Genomic DNA, 17,877 nt, shown 5'->3' on the forward strand with positions numbered 1-17,877 from the left:
CTGAAGAGCTGTAACACTGAAGAGCTGTAGCACTGAAGAGCTGTAGCACTGAAGAGCTGTAGCACTGAAGAGCTGTAACACTGAAGAGCTGTAGCACTGAAGAGCTGTAGCAACACTGAAGAGCTGTAGCACTGAAGAGCTGTAGCACTGAAGAGCTGTAACACTGAAGAGCTGTAACACTGGAATCTTCAGAGGAGACTTCCTCCCCACAGCACTCACTGCCGGACTAGGATCCTGCAGATCCACCCGTTCATCAGGTCCTGACATCTCTTATGGTTTTGGTTGTGAGCCTAGTCTTTAATGGCTGAGCCATCTCTCCAGCCCAGGTCCTGACATCTCAAGGGAGGAAGCAGACCATTGGACTTGGTTCCGCTCCATCCTTCCCCACCTGATGTGTGGCAGTGCCTGGACACCCCAAGGGAAGAAACAAACAAACAAACAAACAAAACAGGACTACATCCATGTTCAGGGATAAGCTATAAACTGACCTAAAGACAGATCTTACAGGCCACTCATCTCAGGGAACTCATGCCAAGTGGCAAGCAAGCAGTCTGCACTGAAACCCACCCACTGGACACAGGACAGGAGCAGCACAGAGAGCCAGCCAGAGGGAGTCACATGACGGTGAACTTTGGAAAAAGACCTGCTCAGTGAAACAACCAAGAGCTGCAGTGTGTTAACAGAGTGGTCACTGGACAGCCCAGCTCAGGTGTCCCCTGAACAATGTCCCATTGCTGCCACAGTGATGCATCTGCAGAGATCGCTTCCAGTCTCCCCTGCCCCCTCGCAGTCTTACATTCAGTCCTTACAAGTAGAGGAAATAAAGGCACCTCCATTCTCTGTCACCTCAGAGATCCCTGCGCCTGCTTTGCCTGGAGGTTAGGCAGGCCTCCTGGCTGAGGGGATGCATGGCACATCTGAATTACTCAGTTTTGAGTTAGCAATATGATTTGTGCAAATTTGATCGGTAGCAATATCTAAGGATTCCACAAAGCTGGACGAAGCCAGCACATAACCCAGAAATACAACCAGACTAAAAAAATATTCATACATCTGAAGAACTGTGTAGAGCTACCAAACAGAAACTCACTTTGCTCAGTTAGAAGTATCTGAAATACTGAGAGCCTCAGTAGCTGAGATACTGGGTAGCTCAGTGGTAGAGTGCTCGATCCCCTGGCGTGCACGAAGCCCTGGGTTTAGGCCCCAGCACAATATGAACAGGGTGTAGTAGACACACCTGTGATTCTAGCACATAGGAAGGCAAGCAGGGAGTTCAAGACCATTCTCAGCTACATAGTGAGCTTGCGGCCCAGCCTGGGATACATGAGACCCTGACTAAAAAAAATAATAATAAAATAAACTTAAAAATTAAGTATCCGACATCAAAAACAAGTAGTTGAGAGAGTCAGCCAGGGCTACATAGTAAGACCGTGTCTCATAACTGAAGAAAGAAGTAGAAAGAATACCAAGCATGCCACTGCTACTCCCCACACCAACTGTCACTGATCTGTCAATCCTTAAGTGACTATAATAGAAAACTTGCTCCGAGTCATGACCCCGCCTCACACAACCCAGCCTGTACTGAACTGACAGCATCTTCCTTTATTGGTTTATTTTACAGTTCTGAGAACAGAACCCAGGGCCTCCTGATGCTAGGCAAGCCCTGTACACGGCATCTTAGACTGCTCAAGCCCATCCATTTCATCCTGTAAGGAATTATCAAATATGCTCAGAGGCATCTCCTTCAAGCTGCTGAAGCCTTTTCGTCTTCGAACCTTTTCATCAACGCAAGCCACTAGATGGCAGGCTAACACTATGATGCAGAATAAAAATGTTTGTCAGCGACACCTGTGGTGTGGGCCCAACGCTTGGAAAGCAGATGTAGGATTAGTTCAGGACTATCCTGGGGTACACAGCAAGTTTGAGACCTGGCTGCGACACAGGAGACTGTCACAAAATCTGAAAACTTAGAAGGGAAAGGATATGCAAACAATTATCACTATAAGGTGAAATAAGGGTGGATTTTTAAAACTTTTCTAAAAATCGCTTTAATTTACATTTATTTACCTGTTATTTATTCATTCATCTGGTGTGTGTGTGAGCATTTGTGTGTACATGTGTGGGCATATACATACATGCCACAGTGCATGTGTGCCCCATTGGGTCATATGGCGGTCAGAAGACAGCTTGCTGAAATCTGTTTTCTCCTTCTGCCATGCAAGTCACAGGAATCAAACACAGGCCCCCACCTTTACCCACTGAGCCATCTCACTGGCCCCTTATTGCTATTTTAGACGTTGTATTAAAAATCATCAACTAGGGCCAGGTGTTGGTGGCACACACCTTTAGTTCCAACACTGGGGAGGCAGAAGCAGGTAGATCTCTCTGAGTTCAAGGGCAGCCTGGTCTACAGAGGAAGTTCCAGGACAGCCATGGCTACACAGAGAGACCCTGTCTTGACAAAGAAACAAACCATCAACTAGGAACTAGGGACTTTTGTCTTTAATCCTAGTACTTAGAAGGCAGAAGCAGGCAGACTTCTGTGAGTTCCAGGAAAGCCTGGCCTATGTGGCAAGTTTAAGACAGCCTGCTCTACACAGTGACACTTTTTTTTAACCACACAAAAGGCACCTGTCTAGGGCTAGAGAGATGGCTCAGTGGTTAAGAGCACCGGTTGCTCTTCCGAAGGTCCTGAGTTCAAATCCCAGCAACCACATGAAAAAAAGTCACCTGTCTAAATAGGTGAAGACAATGGGAAGCTGAAGCCCTGGCCCACTGATTGACAGGAAGAAATGAGGCTGCTGTGGGCATGACCATCCCTTGAAAATTAAACGCAAGGAGTTACACCAGACTTTTTTTTGCCAGCACACTGTTTTCTAAAACCTCGAGGACCTTCCCTCAAAGACTATCTGCAGTTGGCCAAGGGCCTTCTACCAAGTCATCACACCTGCTACCCACTCACCCAGCCAGCTCTGGGAATCCGGAACCCTCTCTCAGAGGCATCTAAGCTTGGACGTGCTGCCAAAAACAAGAAAGAGCCTCAGCTGCCCACAGGGAGTCCATGGGGCTGACTGACAGGCGGGAATGGGCCTTCTCACATCCACTCTTCCCTCCGGGGCTCTGAAAAGGGCCTCTTTAGAGGCTGGTGTCACCTCTGGGGCTCAGAAGCCAGAGAAATAGAGAAGCTCTGCTTAAGTCCTAGGACAGTCAATTTCACCAGAATGTACAGTGCAGTGTCTGGTGTCAGCACGCTCATGAAAGTGGCACTTGCTAGTGAGTCAGACACACGGGGAGACTGCTACAGTTTGGATGTGTACCACAAGGCTCATGGGCTGGAAACTTCCATAGTGATGAAAGGTGGCGGGACCTTTAGTAGGCACGGCCTCCTGGGAGGTGAGGTCTCACACAAATGAAGTGATGGGTACAGGTGTCACAGGAGTGGGCTAGCTATAAAAAGGAGAACAAGTTATAAAAAGAACCCCCTCCCTGGTTCCTGTCTTTCCAACTGGCACACCACCCCCTCCTCTTCCCAAGTCTTCCTTCTGTGTGATGCCATTTGTGATGTAGCAAAGGCCCTTGCCAGTGCCTGAGTGAATAGAGCTGCCCAGCACTGGATCTTCAGCATTAAGAGTGTGAGATAGTGAGTCTCCTCTCTTTATAGCACAGACAGTCTCTAATGCTCTGTTACAGCAACGTGAATCAAAATGGTGAGGCAAGGGTCACATCATTCCTTCTGAAATTTATTTCTAAAATCTGATTCTCTAATTTTTAAAGATTTGTTTATTTATGTATGAGTGCTCTCTCTGCAAGTATACCCGAATGCCAGAAGAGGGCATCGGACCCCATTACAGATGGTCGCAAGCCACCGTGCGGTTGCTGGGAATTGAACTCATGACCTCTAGAACAGCCAGTGTTCTTAACTGCTGAGCCATCTCTCCAGCCCTGATTTTCTAATTCTTGCCTGTGCATCCATGCAGGTGTGTGAAGGCCAGAGAGGGTGGCAGTACCCTTTTCCCACTCTGCCTTTTTTCTTTGAGGCAGGGTCTAGAGTTCAGTTTTTCCACTATGCTAGCAAGCCCCCGCAGTACTGTCCCTGTACCACCATGGTGCTAAGGCAGCAGACATGTTCGTGGCGCTTGTTGTCTGGGTGCTAGAATGGCGCAGTGAGCTCTCTCAACCATCAATCTATCTCTCTGGCCGCAAGTCGCATGTTTTTAAACATGATATCTTTCTGTGTAGCCCCGGCTGTCCTGGACTTGTTATGTAGACCAGGCTAACCTCAAACTCAGAGATGCACCTGCCTCTACCTCAGTCCCAAGGACTGGAAGTGAAGGTGTGCACCAGCATCCCCGCCCCAGTTGCACCACCAGAACCCACATCTTTTGCTCCATCTAAGCCCCCTCAGCCACACCCACCTGCCACCATGTCCCTAAGCAGCACACAGGGTTGAACGGAAACCCTGCCCTCAGGATACACAGGGACAGCCGCTTACAGCCCTACCATCTAGAGCAAGTCACACAGTATTCTGACTCCTCCTCGGATGTCAAATCCTCACATGTCAATCACATCAACTAGAGCCATTTCAGCTTGGATAGGAAAACAAATAAAGGAAATGAAGCAATTGTTTGGACTGCTGTGGTGACAGCCAAGTAACAGCAGAATCTGTGAACACCCAGATAACCGGGGTAAACGACCCAGCTGAAGCCACAACCTGGGGCTGTGAACCGCAAACCACCAGGCCTTAGACGACTCCTGGACCCGCACTTTGTGTGTCCTTCTAGGTGGTTAGACTGCATCTGCCTCTCCACTGACATACACTTTATTTACTATTCATCAATAAAATTAGATATGTCATCCCACCACGAATGCATCCATGATGTCTTACATTTATGCTTTAAAAAAAGAAAAAAAAACAACATATACACTTGGGAAGTGGTAGCACACGCCTTTAGTCACTGCGCTCCAGAGGCAGAGGCAGGCAGATCTCTGTGGGTTTGAGTCTACCCTGGTCTACAGAGCAAGTTCTAGGACAGCCAGAGCTGCACAGAGAATCTCTGCCTCAAAAAGCCAACCCCCCACCCCAAAAGAGCACACACACACACTTTTTAAACTACATATTTTATGGTTTTTATATATAAACAATCGATAGAAATAGTACCTTTTTTTTTTCTGTCACATGATGATATTCTGTCTACTTCCTTAGGGTGTTACCTTCAAAAATCTGTGTTCAAATGTCTCCTTTCCAAACACTTACAGTCTGCAAGCCAGAGGTCCCGGCTCTCCAGCAGCCTCGCAGTACTCCCGTCTCTGCCTGTTTCTCCTAACGGGGGAATAGCACTTTATGCGAGCATAGGGTGTATACAAGCTACAGACTGAACGCAGCAACAAAGTGGGTGGGGCTATGCTCTGCACAACCCCGTCTGTTTACAGAATGTCCCCAAGTGGCCCGGATTAGGGCCGTGAGAGTTACCCTGGAAGCACAGGACAGCAGTCTCCAAGCCCTGAAGTTACAGACCACAGAAACCCAGCCGGGACAGGTTTTTTTTTTTTTTTTTTTGCTTTGGTTTGGTTTGGTTTGGTTTGAACTTTTCATTTATTCTTTGTGAGTTTCACATCACCCACCCCAATCCCACTCACCACCCTGTCTCTTCATATCTGCCCTCTGCCCTTGCAACCTCCCCCCTAAAAGGGAATAAAAACCAAACAAACAAAATCAACAAAGCATAGAAAACATCTCATCATAGAAAGCTGTAGAGTGTCACAGTGTGTCCCACAGTGTACCTCTCTGCCCACACATCGTCACTTGCAAATGTTCATTATGATTAGTTACTGGCCTGGCTCGAGGCCCCTGGCTTCCACTACACCATCATCAGTACTGTATCCTAACCAGGACTCCTCTCAGATTGTCACGGATATCCTGGGGCTTCGGATCTGCCGGACCGGCCCCTTCACAAGCTCCAGCAGTTCATAGATGGGATAGGCGTTGGGGTTGGGCCAGCTCAGAGCCCTGGATCTGGGTCTGAGTGAGAGCTGAGTCAGTCAGCCTGGCAGTTCTCCTAAACCCAGACTACCCAAGGCTAGCTCTCCAGCACTGCCCTGGCTAGCTCGCCCAATGCCACTGCCGGCAAGGGTCAGCTCTCCTGCCCTGAATCCACTCAGCAGGGCTTTCTAAAACAGCAGCAGTCAGACCATGCCAATGGGGGGCTGCTGGTCTAACTGGTCTAAGTTCTACATTCCTCCTCTGTGTAGCAGCTGGTGCTGGGGAGTGCCCAGGAGTCACAGTGAGCAGCCACGGAGGAAGGCTTCCCAGCCCCAAGTGACAGCCTCTTGATGCGCAGTGCCTTCCAGGCTTCTGCTGAGTCATGGCTAGTAATGCCCCACTGGCCAGGTCCAAGTCCAAGGTAGAGTCGAGAGCCACCTTGTGCTGGATTGACACACACATGAATTCCCAGGGCTTGGGAAGCCAACGCCACCTGCACTACACAGTGAGGCTCTGCCTCAAAACAGAACACAAAGTATACCTCAAGGAGCCAACAGAAGAGTGCTTGCCTTACGTGAGCCACAGGTTCAATCCCCAGTTCTTCAAAACACCAAAGAAGGTGGGGTGTGTCACCAGACCAGGTAACTTACTGTCCACCGTTCCAAAGAGTGGTTTTGTATTGCTGTTTTATTTCATGACAGTGTCTCATGATCTCAAGCTCCTGATCCTCCTGCCTCTACCACCCACATGCTGGGATTACAGGCATGAACCACCCCACGCCACCACTATTCCAGCTGTTATGGCCCACGGTGTTTGAGAAAACTAAAACTCGAGTTCCCAAGCAAGAGAACAGACAAATCCAGAAGAATCCAGGTAGAAACAGAGTTTAGGATGAAGTTTAGGCCCGGGGCAGACAGGAGGCTGTCGAGGTAAAAACAGGAGATCAGGGTCACCTGCAGGGCAGGAGTTTGGAAACGTCAGCTGTCTAGGAGCCAGGACAGGGCAGCTGCCTTGTTTCAGAGATCACTTCCAGTGGTTTATTAACTCCTGAGCCATCTTTACAAAAAAAAAAAAAAAAAAAAAAAACCTGAGGATTTTGCAGAGAGATAGGAGTGCCGGTGACCAGAGATAGTCAAGAAAGGCAGGTGACAGAGATGTCATCCAAAGATAGCGGTCACAGACCAGGACTTGAGCCAGTTCACACCTGAGTTGGGGTGAGCAGTCAGATGACCACCCCACAGCCTGCACCAGGGTGTGCTGGACTCTGGAGGACTTACAGAAACACAACAAACTATGAATCCCAAGAAACAACACGCTTAGATCTACAGGCAGCGTTGGTACTTTGCTTACTGGGTTTCAGTTTATCTGCTTAAAGTGTTCCCTTCGCCCTGAAGGGCTTTGAGACCCAACATCTACCCAGTTCCAGGCAACACAAAGGAGAGGCAGGGCAGTATGAGTAAGGCTCTCCCCATTAGATGCTGCCATCCACCTGGGCCAGCAACACGTTTCTCACTGTGCTCCCAGCTAGGAAAATGTTACTCTTGGGTGACTTTTTTCCCCATGTACTAAGAGTTCCTGTCACATGGTATGAGTTATGACAATAATTTCTTCAGTGACTTCTTGTTTCCTCTTTTTTTTGAGCCAGGGTCTCATTTTGTGGCCCAGCCAAACCTGGAATTTACAGCAATCCTCCTGCCTCAGCTTCCAAGTTCTTCTGGGGTTACAGATGTGAGCCACTATGCCTGTCTTCTAATTTCTTAATTTTCCTATCCTATGTCTGATTTCACACTTTCCAAATCCATGTGTACTATTTCTACTATTGAAGATTGGTTACCAAGAGTGGCAGTACACACCTGTAATCCCAGTACTTTGTAGAAAGAGGTCGGAAGGTTATAAATTCCAGTATAGCCTGGGCTACACAGCAAGTTTAAGGCCAGTCTGAGAGACATAAACAGATACCATCTCCAAAAATAAGGAGGGAGCATATAGCTCCGTAGCACTGCCCTAGGGTCAATCTAACATACATAGGATTTTCTAAGCCTGTCAAAAATAGGGGTGCGTGTGTGTGTGTGTGTGTGTGAGAGAGAGAGAGAGAGAGAGAGAGAGAGAGAAATGTGGGTTGTATCTGTGATTTGTCTGCATATGTGTGTGTGTGTGCGTCTGATATGTATGTGTATATGATGTATCTGTATGTGGTATGGTGTGTGTCTGTGATTATGTGTGTGTATGTGTGATGTGGGGTATGTCTGTATATGTGTGTGATTGTGCATGTGTCTGCACATGTGCATGGTAGTGTATGTGTGTGTGTGTGAGAGAGAGAGACCTGTCTGTATGTGTGTGTAGCTGTGTGTGTCTGTATATGTGTGTGTCTGATGTGTGTGTATGTGACATATCTGTGTGTGGTATGGTGTGTGTCTGTGATTATGTGTGTGTATGTGTGATATGGGGTATGTCTGTATATGTGTGTGATTGTGTGTGTGTCTGTACGTGTGTGGGATAGTGTGTGTGTGTAACTGTGTGTGTCTGTATATTTGTGTGTGATATATCTCTGTGTGTGTTTGTATGTGTGTGATATGTCTGTGTCTGTATGTGTGGTGTGGTGTGTGCTTTTTGAGTATAAGTTCCTGAAGAGGCCAGAAGAAGGGTTGAGTGTCCTGGAGCTAGAGTTACATGCTGTCGTCAGCTGTCTGAGATGGGCACTCTGAACACAGGTGTTCTTCAAGAACTGCAAGTGCTCTTAACCAGTGAGCCAGCTCACCGGGAACTGCTTGTAATTTCCTGCTGTCAAATTTTCAGAAAAATCAAAAGAAAGCCAGGCCCAGTGAGCCACTCTTGTGACTCCAGAATTGGAGTTAGGGATCAGAAAACCAGAAGGACCTTCATGGGTACATAAAGAATTCAAGGCCAGCCTGGGCTACATGAGATCCTATATCAGGAAACAAAGACTCAGAATGTGGGGAGTAAACCAAGTCACAGCGTGGGACAAATGGCTGGGGGAGGGGCCTGTGAAAAATATTATCAAAGCAAAAAAAAGGCAAGAAAGAAAAGAGGTGTCTCCAGGAGAGCTCTCTTCTGAGGATCTAAGACACTAGGCATCTTGCTCTACTTATATCTGTAGTATGGTGGGGAATCTTAGGAGAACTGTCTTGTGGCAAGCCTGGGCTACATGGGTTCTAGGTCATCTAGAAATTAGCATAAGGCCCTTCTAAAACCTATGAACACCTAGAACCTTTTATATTCCAGGCTCTGAGACAAGAAACATCATTCACAGTGGCTAAGAGCTCATGTGACATTGAAAAACGAGGACCACTGTAAACAAAATGCACAGATTGGACCTAATGGGGCCCCTGCCTCCTGCAGTGGTCACACACCACAAAACTGTCAGGTAACGCCGTAAATCCTGGGGCTTCAGGCATGTTCCCTATACATTAGCTTCAGGCAGTGTCAGGTGACTTGCAGCCAACAGCAACAGGATGATGATTCTCAAGTTAATGTCACTCAGCTCCAAGGCCACCAACCACGAACACAATCACCAGAATCTAGTGACAAGCCTAGGCCTGCTGAAAAGCTGTCACCATCCAAGGATACAATGCCAGGGCACATAACCACCGCACAAGGGGAGGGGACACTATAGGACAAGTGTGTGCTCCTACACTCAGCAGCCGGACTGTGGATACAATGGATCTCTAAGAGATGAAAGTCCTCTGGGAACCTCACACCGAGGCCAGGAAAGGGCTGAAGCCCTGATGCCAGCCCAGGGAGGAACTTGGCTTCCACAAGTGACATCATCATTCTGCTAGGTCATCAAGCCACCTTGTAGGGCCAGAAGATGGACAATAAGGGTTCCGTGATAGATGGGACCACACCTTGACCAGGACTGCTCAGATATGCATAACACGTTCCCTCTGTCCAAACCTAAGCTTTGTGTTAGGATCCCCAACAACAGACATGCCTGTCACTAGACTCTTTTTATTTGTTCCTCTTCCCCATGTGATCACACTGAATAAATCTCCTTTCTCTGCTTTTCACTATAACGCGTGCATTACTGAGCCCAGGCTTTAACCCTAAAACTCTGAAAACGGATGATTTTACCAGCTACCATTTCCAAAGCAAGGTCTGCAAAGCTCTAATATAAAGCACTCAGTATGGGAATAGAAGGCGACTGTGATAAAGTATTGCTGTTCCTCTGGTCTGCAGGTTCTGCATCCTCAGTCCCACCCAACTGCAGATGAAAAATAATCAGAATTATATTTTCCATCTGTATAGGACGTGCACAGGCTGTTTTCTTGTCATTGCCCCTAAACAATGAGTACGACTTCTGCCATAGCATTTTATCGCAGTGGGAATCACGAGCCCATCTCGAGACGACGGAAGGGCTACAGGGGGTGGGTAGGTTCATTATGGATGCTATGCTACATTCCGACAAGCGACTTGGGCATCTGTGGATTCTGGTGAGGGATGTACTAATGTAGTTAAATATTCTCTGAAGATTTCTACTCCCAGATATATGGTGGAACAAATTTCTGAAAAGTCACTTCACAAAGTCTTTACATGGGATTTTGAGCAAGAATTATTATGCTCCCGAGAGGCACCACAAAGAAAAAACCTTTAGGGTTTTCCCCTCCACCAAAAACATGTTTTTAATAGAAAGTAGGAATGAAATTGGGTCTACTTAATAGTAAAGCAGTGCATGCTCACACAATCGGGACCTTGGATCCAATCCTCAGCACCGAAGGAAGGACTGGAATATACAGGTGGCAAAACATCCATCATGGGGACAGTTGACCCATGTCACATGCTATCAGCAGATCAAAAACAAGATGATACCATTAGACACACACTGTGACTCACTAAGACCCAGGACACTGGCGGTACCTAGTGCTCACTGGGGTACAGAGCACCAAGAACTCCAACTTATCCCTAGGAAGAGTGCAAGACAGTACAGCCACTTTGTAAATTAGTACAGTGGCTCTTTATAAAGCTGAATATATTTTTGCCATTTAATTCAGGAAGTCATGATCTTTGGCATTTATTCAAAGGAGTTGAAACACGTCTACACTAATCTGCACATGAATATTTTATAGCATCCTCATTTATATTTTCTAAAACTTGCTTCCAAGCATGAATAAATAGTTCATTCTTCACTCTTCAGAAAGTGAATGAATAGTCCAGGAAATGGACCAGTATTCGGTGTTAAGATGGGCTAGGCTATTAAGACATGAAGGAAGCTTAGATGCACATTGCTAAGTGAAAGACGCCACTTAGAAAAAAGCTACCAACTGCCTGAGCCCAACTATACAACATTCAAGAAAAGAAGAATTATGGAGACAATAAAAATATCAGTGGTTTCCAGGGAAGGGATAATGAACAGTCAGAGCACAGAGCATTTTCAGGCAGTAGAACTATTTGGTATAGTCCTATAACCATGGACACAGCACACTTGAGAGCAACTCACAGAATACACAACACCAGGACAGAACCTTAATGTCAGCCAATAGCTCTGGGGGACACTGATATATCAGGGTAGTTTGGTTGACTGTAACAAATTACCAGTGGGAGAGGAATGTTGAAGGTGGGAAGCACTGACTTCAGGGAAGTTTGGGGTAGATAAGAAGCGGCCCATTTTTGCAGTGAGTCTAAAACTTCTCTAAAAGCTTAAAAGCTAGGGCTTCCAGCATAACTGCCACCCTGACAGACACTGAAATAACCACCGAGGCCCCACGTGAGATTGAAGGCTAACACTCACATTTGGCTCCTCCATTCCTCTCTCACTGGCCAGTGTAGGGCTCTCTTCACAGTAGGAGTCTCTTCTCTGGTCTGTGCCAGAGAACCTTAAACCTGACCTTTATTGTCTGAAAGTTACCGCAAAGGCTGTCCAATGAAAAAAATGGTCAACTACAGTCACCGCCTGGAGGACAGGAAGAGTGAGAGGAAGGGAGAGGAACAGGGCCATCATTACCTCCAGATGTGCGAGCCAGGCCTACCTGATATTTTCCAGGGCGTCTGTTATCTGCTGTTGCTCAATGTCATAGAGTTTCACCTTGAAGCCTCCACTGGCAAACAGCATAGCCCAGCTCCGACCAATGAGCCCACTAGGGAGAAAAGGCAAGAAGGATTCAGGTCATTAATCCCTCCAATCACTCTTCATATTCATAAAGCATCTATAAAAATTACAGAATAGCCCATTCTTTTTTAGGGGCTGTAAGAGTTCTGTTTCAAGACAGAGTTTCTCTATGTAGCCCTGGCTTTCCCATAACTCACTCTGTAGACCAGGCTGATCTTGGACTCAGAGATCCACCTGCCTCTGCCTCCAGAATGCTGGGATTCAAGGTGTGCATGCCACCGCCCTGCTACAAGGTCCCACTCTTACAACATTTAATAAATATCTGAAAAGTTTGCATCTTGACAATGTTATGTCTTAAACCATTGCCTGCTTCCACCTATACTGGGCACGTGCAGGGGCAAAGCTGCCATCTGTGCTGCACACAGAGACATTCCTTGTCATTTTTTTCTAAATGGTACAGTGTGACACCTGTTTACACAGCCCTTATGTTGGATTGAACACAACACAAGCAATCTAAAAGGAATTTAAATGGAAGATGTATGGCACCTCTCTGCAAACGCTACCACTTTTATTAACATAAGAGACTTGAGCATCTATGTTGATACCCTCTGGGGACCTTAGAACTTGTCACTCCGGAATACTAAAGGACAACTGCATCGTCTCTATCAGTCCTCCACCCCAGGTAATGGCTGCCACCATCATCACATTTGATCATGGAACAACTGTCAGACATCATAAGACACTTTGCAAGTCTTATCTCTGTTAATCTTTACAATAACCCTAGACAGTAGATACCATTGATTCTTCTTTTATACTTGAAAGGAAAGCATCAAGGGATTAATTCTGGCCTGGCTGCTTGCACTGTGAGGAGAAGATGAAGCCAAGAGTCTGACTCAAGTGCCCTTAATCTTTCTTTTAGGTTTTTGTCTTGATTTTATAAAGAAGAGTCGGGCTTTTATCATAAGGCGTTTTTTAATATACACTCCAAGCATGTGGGTTAAGAGAAAGAAGTACTAAGAAACACACACCAGAGAGCATGAGTGTGAGCTTCCCTAAGACGGGAAACCCCCAAGGTCTAACTTTTATTTTTCTGGCTTCCAGACAAGGTCTCGTGTAACAACCCAGGCTGGCCAGAGAGCAGAAGAAAACCTTGAACCGATTCCTTGGCTTCTACCTCTGGAATGCTGGGATTTCAGGCGTGTGCAACCACCCCAGTTTATAGAGTGCTGAAGAGAAAAGCCACAGTTTCTTCTGTGCTAGGCTGCACTCTACCAGACAATCTTAGACCGGAGCATACGTCTACCCTGTATTCTACCATCCCTTACAGACTTACTGTAGAAGACAAAAAAAACAAAAAAAACAAAAAGGTCAGTTTCCAAAGGACTAAAAACAAAATTATAAAACACATCCAAGAGCATGGCGCACATATAACAAACGTGTTATTCCAGAACCAGGGGGCCAGGAAAGCCCTGAGTTCAGGGCCAGCACAGACTGCATACATAGTAAGATATGTATCCAGAACACTTCCAGGGTCCAAACTGGCTCCTAATCCCATCCTTCAATCAAAGGAAGCAGGATACTTTAGAGAAATGAATAGCTCTAGGGCTGAGCAAGCAAGATAGAAGATGACCCTGGAGCATTCTGCAGCACCAGAAAGCCAGGAAGTGCTCAAGTTGATGCCTGACAGGCCCAGATGTCAGACAGACGCATACAACCATCAAGAGAGTGCTCAGTAGCCAAGGCTATAAAATCCAATTTCTATCACATAGAAATGAGTGAATAAAATTACCCTGCAGAAGAGTTCCAATAATTTTAGACAGCGATACCATTCTTAGAGACACATGGTTTCACTCTTTGATGACTGTTCTTGGTTGTGAACTTGACTTTATTTGTAATAAATAAAACCCAAGCAGATGGGTATGCCTGTAAGGCCTTTTCCTTAATTGAATCATTTCCAAGTGGGAACACACACCTTTTTTTTTTTCCTTTCTTGTAGACCAAGTCTTGATATTTATTACTTTAAAAAGTTGTATATTTATTTTGCTTTCTGACTCTATGCTTGTACCTTCAATACTTTCATAACTATTTTCTGCTCCTCAATAAGGAAAGCCTGCTTGATCCTGTCACGGACACACTTGGCGCATGCACATGGACCCACCATAGGCCCTGCGTCATGACATGCTGTGCTTCTTTGTCTTAGACAGTCTCAGAAGGACTTTGGGTCTCACAGCACGAACCCCTCGAAGTCTGCCTGGGCACACGCCACATGCAGATTTAGGTGCTTTCCCAACCTCCTAGTGTAAAGATAAACAATCCTGTTACCAGGGGTTCAAGACAGCCTACTTTTGTTAGAGGCTGTGTTATAGGAAAGCCCACAAACAGTATGTCAAAAGCTGGACCATCCTGAGTGCCTCTAAGCACTGTCCCCAGAAGAGGAAAAGCAGGAACACACATCTTTAATCCAGATCCTAGCAGTGGGAAAGTCCACCTTTAATCTTGGCCACTCCTTCTGCAGGTAGCCCATACAAAGGACATGGGAAAAGGAGGCATTTGTTCTTTGCCTGCCCTTACTACTTATTGGTAAGTCCATTTCTTCACTGGCAGTAGAGCCTACTTCCTCAGGATCCTGGTGCACACTGAAGACCAGCTGAGATATCCAGCCTTGTGGACAAAACAACTACTAGACTCTTTGATGTTCAACTGGGAGACTAGCTGGACCACAGCCCATAAGCCAATCTAAAAAACTATATAATATTATGTATAATATATTTCTATATACATATTATATAATACACGAATATAATATATATTCACTTGCTCTGTACATACATATTCATTCTATCAGATCTGAACCCTGACTAATACACCCTCCATCTACCCCTAAATGAAGTTTAAGCAGAGGCACTCTCAAAAGTACAGAAAGGAAGGAAACAGAGTAACTCAGCCTTGGAGAAACCTAGCAAACATGACCTCAGCAGGTGTTCAAGTCACTATCAGCCACGGTGAGTCACGCTGACTGTTCACTCCCTTGATATGCCGTGATGAGACTGGCTATTAACCTCTGAGCGTACCCCTCCTGCACCCCCAGCAACCGAGACCTCAGTGCTAATCAGGAGGGAAATATTAGGAGAGTAAACGGAATTCAACTTCTTGCCTAGTATTCTTCAAAATTGTCAAGGTCATCAAGAACAAGGAGTGTCTCAGAAACTGTCACAATCCAGAAACAATAAATGAAGTGGCCCTCTGCATAGGTGAGGAGTTAGCTCCAGGCCTTCCTGCCCCTGTTCTAGTGGGTGGCCATGTCCATAACCTAAAATGGCACAGCATTTGCTCAGAACCTTCACCCATCCTCCTACACCTCTATATCCCACCTTGAACATCTATAAACAACTTATACAGCTAAAACAATGAAAATACTATTGTGCAGGACTGTCATAGTCCGCTGTTTACATCCCTAACACTGCGACCCTCTAACACAGTTCCTTATGTTGTGCTGGCCTGCAACCATAAAAGTATCTCGTTGCTACTTCCTAAGTGTAATTTTTTACTGGTATAAATCATAATGTAAATATGTTTTCCGATGGTCTTAGGTGACCCCTGTGAAAAGGTCATTCAACCCAAAGGGGCTGAGACCTATAAGTCCAGAACCACTGGTTTGGAGGTAACCACAGGAAAAAGTCTGCACACATGAAGTCAGGCACTTTTTTTTTTTTTTGTCAATTATTTTTAGTCTTTGTTTGGTTAAATCTCCAGATATGGATCCCAAGGACACAGAAATGTCGAGACAGTCTCCATTGGACCAATTCTAGCTAAACTCTATTGTTGGACGATCTTCTGTGTGCAGGCAGGCCTAGAAGAAAATGGCACACCCAAACAGGACCTTGCTCCATCTAAATCTCCAGGACTGGAGGAGGTTCACTAGATGGCAGCTGGATCTTTCTTGTACTTATCTCAGCATGCAGATAACATTTCAGTTAGCTTTGTGCAAGGAAGCGGGAGTGGAAAGACTTTATACGCTTGTTTGACCAGATGAACCCCATGCTCTGGGAACCTTTGTAATCTTGGCACATTGTACAGTAGAGCTTGATACGTGTTAGTTATTGACAACCATGAAAAAAGCTGACTCTAGATAAAGGCCAGCGGCACATCCTATGGGGTCAACACAAGAGCAACAGCAGTTTGCTGGGGATACACAGAGTGCCAGCAAGCTAGCTGTGTGCCAGGCGCCACTCCAGCTCCTGACCTTACAGTGGGCGGAAGACAGCCAACTAACAGAAGTGCTGAGAAAGAGGAAGTAGCTGGAAGTAGGACCTTGAGTAGGAAATGGTCGGGACACGGAGAGAACTCTGAAAGCACCATCAGCAACTATCAGTTGGTTGCAGGAGTCGAGGGACCAAACCTGAAGGTGTCTGGAAGAAATGTGCCCTGGCAGAGCTGGAGTATGCTTGCAGGTCCGGGTGGGCAGGTCGGCACCACTAGCACGAAGGTGTTAGGAAAGAGAGACAGAGAATGAGGTCAGAGAGCGGAGGGCAGAGGGGTGATCTCATTACATACAGAGCGTTTTTGGAGGCCACAGCAGGATTCAGGCTTTTAATCTGGGTGTGACGGGTAGCTAATGAAAGGTTTTAGATTACAGACACGAACAGACTGGTTTTAAAAGTTTAAAAGGAGCAGTCTGGAGCTAGGGATGGTGATGTATACCAGCTTTCAGGAGGCTGTCAAAAGGATTTTGGGTTTAAAGGTATTCTTCACTATACAGGAATATCCTGCAGCATGCAATTAAAAACACACACACACACAATGGGCAGCAACTGCAGTTCCCAGGCAGCCCTGAGATCACCAAGGGAATGAGATGCTCCACTGTGTGCTGAGACATAAACTGGGCTGTGCAGATGGATGGTTGTGTTTAGGGCATTGTCCACTCCTGATATGTTCACCTTAAGATGGGTTTTTCCAACACAGCCTCGTCACAAGTCATGAAATGTCTGTACTTATAAGGAGTACAGAGGCCATTATAGGATGTGGTGGTGTACGTGGACAAGGGTAGCAGGGGGATGAAAAGTGGATAACTGGGTTCTTGATTTATATCTTAATAATTGCCAGTGGCCTATATGATGTGGGGAAAAGGAATCAATGCCAAATTATGTTCCAAGAAAGAATGAGATGTCATTAACTCTGTTGGTGAAGACTTTAGGAAACAATTAGGAGTTCAGTGCAGGATATTTTTAAGTGGGAAGCAGACATTAAAGAGGTATGGGGCTAGCACACAACTGGATAGGAACTAGGTTCAGAGTCAAGGCTTGGCCTAAGATGTCTGTGTGGGCATTGCTGTATGGACATTTCTAAAAATGTGACTAATGAGATCCCCAGGAAAGTGAAAGTTGACACAGAAAGCAAAGGTTTGGGCTTTGGGACAGCCCAACTTTCTCTCTTTTCCTTCCTTCCTCTCTCTCTCTCTCTCTCTCTCTCTCTCTCTCTCTCTCTTCCTTCCTTCCTTTCTTCCTTTCTTCCTTTCTTCCTTCCTTTTTTCCTTTCTTGTTTTTTTTTTTGTTTGTTTGTTTGTTGAGATAGGATCTCATTATATAGCCCTGGCTGTCCTGGTTATATAACCAGCAAAATGTTTCAACTCTAGTGGGGAAGTGCACAGCTGGCCAGATAACTCAACAAGTACAAGTGGTTGTACACATTGCCTGCCCACCTGAGTTCAATCCTAGATCTCCTAAGATGGCAGAAGAGGGGGCTGGTGAGATGGCTCAGTGGGTAAGAGCACCCGACTGCTCTTCCAAAGGTCCAGAGTTCAAATCCCAGCAACCACATGGTGGCTCACAACCAT

At 46.1% G+C, this 17,877-nt stretch overlaps 1 protein-coding gene and 1 pseudogene across 1 annotated transcript in view; both read right to left on the minus strand.

Moving 5' to 3' along the window:
* Positions 1-17,877, minus strand: part of Cryl1 (crystallin lambda 1) — a 131,125-nt gene that overhangs the window by 103,589 nt on the left and 9,659 nt on the right. The window contains exon 2 of the mRNA XM_021182253.1: positions 11,965-12,072. Coding sequence (XP_021037912.1) covers positions 11,965-12,072 — 108 coding nt within the window. The remainder of the gene's footprint in view (positions 1-11,964; positions 12,073-17,877) is intronic.
* LOC110309525 lies at positions 14,080-14,446 on the minus strand (annotated as a pseudogene).

Source organism: Mus caroli, chromosome 14, assembly GCF_900094665.2.
Source record: "Mus caroli chromosome 14, CAROLI_EIJ_v1.1, whole genome shotgun sequence".
Lineage (NCBI taxonomy): Eukaryota > Metazoa > Chordata > Mammalia > Rodentia > Muridae > Mus > Mus caroli.